Consider the following 6897-nt stretch of genomic DNA (forward strand, 5'->3'; position numbering starts at 1 on the left):
GAATTCCCTGTTATTTTTTTATTATAAATCATAGATTATTCCACACACTCCCACAGTTCCTGAGTGTGTGTTCATCATAGTTAGGTACAATTATGAAGTCAGAGTGCTTCATCAAATCCCAGGTATTCTATAGAAGACTTCAATGGGAGAGCTGATATACAGCAAGTTGGTGATGTAGTCAGAGATGTGCGACATGTGCACTACCATTCAAAATTGTTGAGTCACTTGAAATGTCGTTTTCCCCCCAAAAAGCTACATTTTGTCTAGTAAAATAACATGACAATTATTAGAAATACAGGGTAGATATTGTTAATGTTGTAAATGATTATTGTAGCTGTAAACGCCTGATTTTTTAATGGAAAGTCTACACAGGTCAGAGGCCAGTCATCTGCAACCGTCATGTGTTCCAATGGCACATTATGTTTGCTAATCCAAGCTTATCATTTTCAAATGTGTTACCACAGCTCCAAACTGTGCAAGAACTATTTAGGGAAGAAACAGTGGTACAGCTGGTATTCGGTCTGTATTGGGGTGGCCAACACAGTCAGCAGATCTCAACCCTCCTGAGCTGTTGTAGGAGCAGAGTGAACTGAACATATGAAGTGGCCATTAAGCCAATTCAATTTGTGGGAGGAGCTTCAGGAAGCAATGGGGTGAAATATTTTAAGATGATATCAACAGATTGACAATTAGAATGCCAAAGGTCTCCAAGGCTGTAATTGCTGCAAATCAATGACTTGTCAATGACTATCAAATCCTATTCATTTTGAGATATTTCCTATTCAAACTCATTCAAACTCCTTTCCATGTATGTTTTCATTGAAAAATGGCATTTCTAAGTGACATCACACTTGAACCGTAGTGTATGTAGACACCCGACCTGAATTAGAGGATGCGATATTGGTCCGGTCCAAATGCAACACCAAGCTTTCACACACTTCCTGTACCCAGGAACATGGCGGCAAGCAGGGATAGCAGGCTGAGATGGAGGCTGTGTCATTACAGGACTTGGCACCCTGTCCAACCATCTCCAGACTAGACTGTTGCTCTTTGAAAGGTAAAATGCCTGGAAGGGGCAATGTTGGAGATATAACTATCTCTGTCGCTCTCTTACACACACACACACACACACACACACGCTCGCACACACACTCAAACCCCCAAATCAGCCCCTGTGCAGGGAGAGCGTTGTCTCCCCCCTCCAGCAGTGCTGATGTGGTTTGTCTGAGACACCGTTTTATGAGTGGGGGCTGCCAGAGGGGCGGGGCCTGTGGCTGGGTCTGGATGACAGCCTCAGGGGAGTGATGGGTAGTTAGGCCCAGTCTGGTGCATGGTTGACTCTCACCACTACAGTCTGGGAATGGGTGAGGAGCTGAGGGGAGCATGAGAGGGGGGGAGAGAGAGGGTCGAAGGATAGGTGGTGAGGAAGGGGTGAGGATAGGGTGATGGGTGAGAGGTAAAGGAGAGGGTGAGAAGGAGGGGAGGGTGATGAGAGGGCAATGAGAGCGTGAGAAGAGTGGTTAACCAGACTTGTTAGCCTTCTGTAGCTCGACCACAGACATGGTCTGTAGCTCGACCACAGACATGGCCATTGGGTGTAAACCAGGATCTCTCCAGAATAAAGGAGAGGGTGAGAAAGAGGGGGAAAAAGAACTACTTTTTGTGAGGAGAGGGAAAGATGTGGCCCAAGTCTAGGGCAGGGCTGGACTACAGGCAATCCAAGGGGCACCTGGGAGTTGAGTCCCAGTCCAGGGTTTAGAGAGGAGGCACAGAAGGCCTAGTGGACAGGCTGTCAGGCATACCTGTGGCCTGGGCTGAGCTCTCACAGGCAGCTACTGCCCAGACACACAGTACCTCCATTCACTAGCTGCCTCTACATGACTGCAAGAGGGAGAGAGGGAGATAGGGGGAGAACGAGAGAGACAGTGGGAGAGGGAGAAGAAGAGGGAGGAGAGAAAGAGGGAGAAAGGGGGGGAGGAGAGAGAGAGAGAGAGAGAGAGAGAGAGAGAGAGAGAGAGAGAGAGAGAGAGAGAGAGAGAGATAGATAGATAGATAGACAGAGAGGGAGAGAGAGAGAGAGAGAGAGAGAGAGAGAGAGAGAGAGAGAGAGAGAGAGAGAGAGAGAGAGAGAGAGAGAGAGAGAGAGGAGGGTGTGAGGAAATGGGGGGCAAGAGAGAAAGCGAGAAAGGAGGATAGAAAGAGAGAAATGAAGATAAAGAGGGAGGAGAGAGAGAATGGGAAAGAGGAAAGAAAGAGATGGAAATAAAGACAGAAATAAAAAAATAAAAAAATAAAAAAAAATATATATAGAGAGAGAGAGGAACAGAGAGAGAGATGTAGGAAATATGTGGGGAAAGAGGGGGGAGAAAGAGAGACTAAGGGAGTGAAAGGAGCAAGGGAATGAAGGTGTATGTGAGGGAGTGTGTTTTGGTTAGTGTGAGTGAAACAGACGGTTCTTTGAGAAGGACTGCTTTGAAATCAGTTTAGGGAACATCCATGTTGAGAAAATATTGCACCTATTTTCTTCCTTTATACACAACCCTGCTTTCATTCCCTTTGGTTTCTTCACCCTCCCTCGCCCTGTCTAGAGTGTGTCACCATGGCTGATTTTTTTTCTCTGACTTCTTTTTCCCAGAGAAAAAGAGAATAAATAGACGCGGTGGATTTAGTAACTTCTGAGTCGCCGTCCATCTCTAATTCTGTCTTTCATTGCCTCTTGGGTGGGGAGTTCTTTCGGATTTCACCCTTAAGGGTCAACGCGTCATCTGCGACCGTTAATCCGTAGGAGCACGCTGTAAAATGGAAGAGGTTCGCTTCCAAACTAGTGTAAACCCAACACGCGCGCGGCCTTTAGTCACGATCTTCCATGCATGCAAGTAGGAAGAAAAATTTTATTTTCTAGAATAAATACATTACCTTTAAACAACACTTTTAAAATGCCTAACGCATTCTTGTTCAATCACCTCACAGTCATCGGTCAGAAAAAAAACACGGTTCAAGGATTTTGACACAGAGGTACATTCAGTTGAATGTGGTACGCATTTCCACACCCCAAAATAGGGGGAAAAATCCATAGGGTTCCGTTCTCAGTCGCATATACACAAACAGAACTGTACAAAGCTCACATACACAGGAGACACTACCGCATTCACTCCGCTCTCTTCGAAGCTCTCGCCCAGCAAAGGAGCGCACGCCGCTGTATAATAACCTATTCATAAACTTCTTCCTCCAAAATACTCACGGGAGTCGGACGGCGGGAGAATGCAATCACCTCAGCAATCTGAAATTGGAGCTCGGGCCAAATAACACAGCGACGAAATTATGTTAGAGCCCCTCTAGGATAACTACCATCAACTAGGCTATGTCCACTAAGAAGACAGTAGTGCACAGTTTATGAATGAGGGAACGTTCATGCATCTTAACTATGTTAATCTGATCAAGTGAATTGAGTGAAACTAATAGAAATTACGTTGAGGGAGCTTCTGCTTACGCAAATTTGTCCAATATAAGTGTATTTACAAATTTGATCATAAAAGCGTGTAAATCACTCGCTCTCTATGCTGTCTCACCTCAGACATCACCGGAGATCGGATTACTTTGATTTTGTGAAATTTGACTATAGGCTATACAGTAGCCTGTATAATCAAAGCGCGATTTAGACTACCTGAACGTTAAATAAACTCGCCAATCGATTGTTTTAAGATATGTAAATATTCAATTATTCAGACATTCAATTGTTCGACAAAAGTTTGACTCAAGATGATTTGAATCAATTGAGCAACATCTTCAGAAATGAAATATAGCCTATATTCTCGGTAGGCCGATTAAAATGAAAAAGGAAATGCAAATAATTGTTAATGGTTAAAGCCATGTCGGTGAAAGCCATGTCGTCGAGAAAGCACGCATTGTTTATAAGACATAAAAAATCTATAAAAAGTATTAAAATGTAACATAACAATGAAACTATTAACCCATTAACAGAGGTTGGAAATTGCAATTGTCAGGGAAATCACTGGGGGCGCAGGTGAACTCACGCAGGTAAACTATAGGTTACTAAACAGGTTACTGTTCGAAAGAAAGAAAAAACAGCTGTCAGTATTGTCACATTTGACATCACGCCAGCAATCATCATTTTCAATGCAAAGGCCCTTTGACACTATAATGTTGACAGGGAGAGGTGGGGGCACAGGGTGAACATCATCAAATTAAACGACGGTAAAATGCTCATGTCAGCAGGAGACACAGGACCGCAAGCGAACGGAGCTACCGATTTGATGCTTAATCCCGTCTAAACGTGTTTCAGTGTATTTCAGTGCAACCGTCTCAGCACCGTCCTAGCCTATGGCCCCGTCTGGAATAATAGAACCACGTGCGTAAAGAGGCATTATCTCGACATAAAGTGAATCAAAGTTGAACATCTAATGTAGTTTAATGTTAAAATATATTATATATAATCTAAGTACATTTTATGATATACTACTAAATAAAAGTGTCAAGACTAAATCCCTGGTATAGTTATAGCCGTTGAGTCAACAGTCATGGCGAAGTGACACCTGTCAGTTTGCCCTCACGGCCTCTTGAGAAAGTAACTTAGAGAACACAAACTAACGAACGAAACGAACTCAAAAACTAAAGAATCACCCACGAAAAATAGTACATATCATATTATCCTATAAATAGACAACAGAAGTCCTTTACATATCTGTTTCTGTATTGGACACCCAATGCTGGAGTTAGCAAGCGCAAAATATGCACTGCATAACACAGTCAACCTCAAATGACTTAGATTTAGCTGGAAAACACACAACTTAACAAACGAATAATCAGTCAAGAGAGTCAGTGAAAACGCAGCCTAAATTCCTCCGTAAAGAGAAACAATCTCACCTGCACGAGCCACGGGAGCTTGGCAAAGGGCGAGTGCCACTGTTACCAAGGCAAAGGAGGAAAGGTCCACGCGCCATGGTCTCCTCTTCTTCCGAAAGGGGCAATCTCGAATATCCATAGTGTTGTAGTTGTTTGACGGCTTAGGTGGACTGCACTGGAGAATATGTTGAAGTTATCCTTTCCCACAGAAAGCCAGTCGATGAGACGGATCCGACTGAACCTTCTGTGAGGCAAAAAATAAAAAGGCACGCCTCAGGAGACGTCTTCACCTCTCCCCGGTATCCCTTAATAAGTTACCTATATCTACCTATGTTATGTACAACACTTAAATAGTAAAAGGGATAAGGGCTATAAATATTTTTTATTTAATACTTGAACCCCTAGTGCTAAAGCCCCATTGAGTTAGCTGAGTGGATATGAGTGCCTAAGCGGAGAGAGCAGAGAGAGACCAAAAAATCACTCTCTCTCCCTTCTCTCTCTTTCTCTCTCCCCCTTCTTACTTTCTCCCACGAAAAGTGAGGGAGCGTGTGTGTGTGTGGAGAGAGAGAGAGTGAATGACTGAGTGATGGTGGAGAAAGAGGGAGGGAGAGACTTGTGCGTAATTGCGCGCAGGGCACACGTAGGCTACGTGCACGAGACAGCAGAATGAGGTGGCAAACGAAATGAAGTCTGTATCAAATAGAAATCGTTCAAATACTTAATCGTATTTTTCTCTAGAATGAGCTAGAGGTTATATATTGTGTGTTTACAATGACAAATGTGTCCGTCTCCCTCCCTCCGTCAGCAACCCAGTTACTGGGTGTGTAAACAGATATCACCTTCTCTATCTCCTACTTCCCATCCTTGTCTTGGTGTCCGAGGCACTCAGTTGTGTCTTCTCCAGGACAAGACTGTCTTTTTAAATCCAGGACCTGTCTGTCTGCCTGAATGTTTGTCTACTTGCCTGTCTGCGGGACCTCGTTTATCTAATGGCAGTTTTTTTTCCTCTCGAATCCGCTCGATGAAACCGAGAAAGAACGGCAAGAACTTGCAGGATCGGTAGGTCCACATATTTATTCAGGGGGCCGCAACAGCCAATCAGCTCACTGTCCGAAATCGCACTTTAGTTTGTCTACGCCCATAATGCGAGCCCATCTAACGCCCCCGTGCTCTGATTGGCCCGTAACACGTGGATAAAACTTCAAGCTAAGTGGGACACCATGAGCTGCCTAGAAGGAGGCAGTAGAGCCGGACATTGAAACAGGAAATGCGCTCTCTCAGGGCTAATGTGCTCACGTACGCACTGACAAAGCTAAAATATCAGGAGCCCAAATGTTTACGAAAACTGCAGCCCTATTATTTATAGCAATCTTGAAAAATATATATATTAATTGACATGTGTTTCATAAAGTTGCATGAAGATTGAACATCATAGCACGATACGACATGGACCTATGTCCGGGACTGAGCAAGAAGTAACGTAGACTGCTCCTACACCTGCACTCGATCGAAAACGTGCGCAACACCATTCAAAGCGAGGGAGCGCCCACGTTATTAATTGTTGACCCCTCCCAAATACACCTTGTACTTGAGCCTAGACTTGAGGCTCAAGACTTGAGGCTAGATATGAACAACGAGCAACGGGGATTCAATTATTTGAACCCGTCCTGTCATCATCACTCCACCGGGAACAATCATCCCCGGGCCGACTCGAGGCTATACAGCCCTGCTTGTCGAAAATAAAAATCAGTAGGCCTAAATGTAGTATGATGTAAAGTGCTTCAAATGCAGTGGACTCTTGAGTCATCCAGAACAGGTTGATTTTTTCCAAGTCTGGTATGAACTTAAACTTTGATGGTAAACTTTGAGGATGTTCCTTTCATACTTTCAAAGTGTGTCTTAATGTCCCCCTCTCTGTTCGTCGTAAAGTTGCATGAAGTTTCAAAGCCATCGTAGTGGAGCTGTGCTCTTAACAGGTAGCTCGGTGCCTCTGTGGTTTGTGGCCCTAGCCTGTACACTGTAACAACCCCATCG

General features: G+C 44.1%; 1 protein-coding gene across 1 annotated transcript in view; it reads right to left on the minus strand.

Annotated features, from left to right (window-relative positions):
* Positions 1 to 5391, minus strand: part of col11a2 (collagen, type XI, alpha 2) — a 43142-nt gene extending 37751 nt beyond the window's left edge. Inside the window, 1 exon segment of the mRNA XM_062446032.1 lies at positions 4885 to 5391. Within this exon segment, the coding sequence (XP_062302016.1) occupies positions 4885 to 5002 (118 nt within the window). The 5' untranslated portion in view covers positions 5003 to 5391.
* Positions 5392 to 6897: the final 1506 nt, after the last annotated feature.

This window comes from Osmerus eperlanus, chromosome 20, assembly GCF_963692335.1.
Source record: "Osmerus eperlanus chromosome 20, fOsmEpe2.1, whole genome shotgun sequence".
Classification (NCBI taxonomy): domain Eukaryota; kingdom Metazoa; phylum Chordata; class Actinopteri; order Osmeriformes; family Osmeridae; genus Osmerus; species Osmerus eperlanus.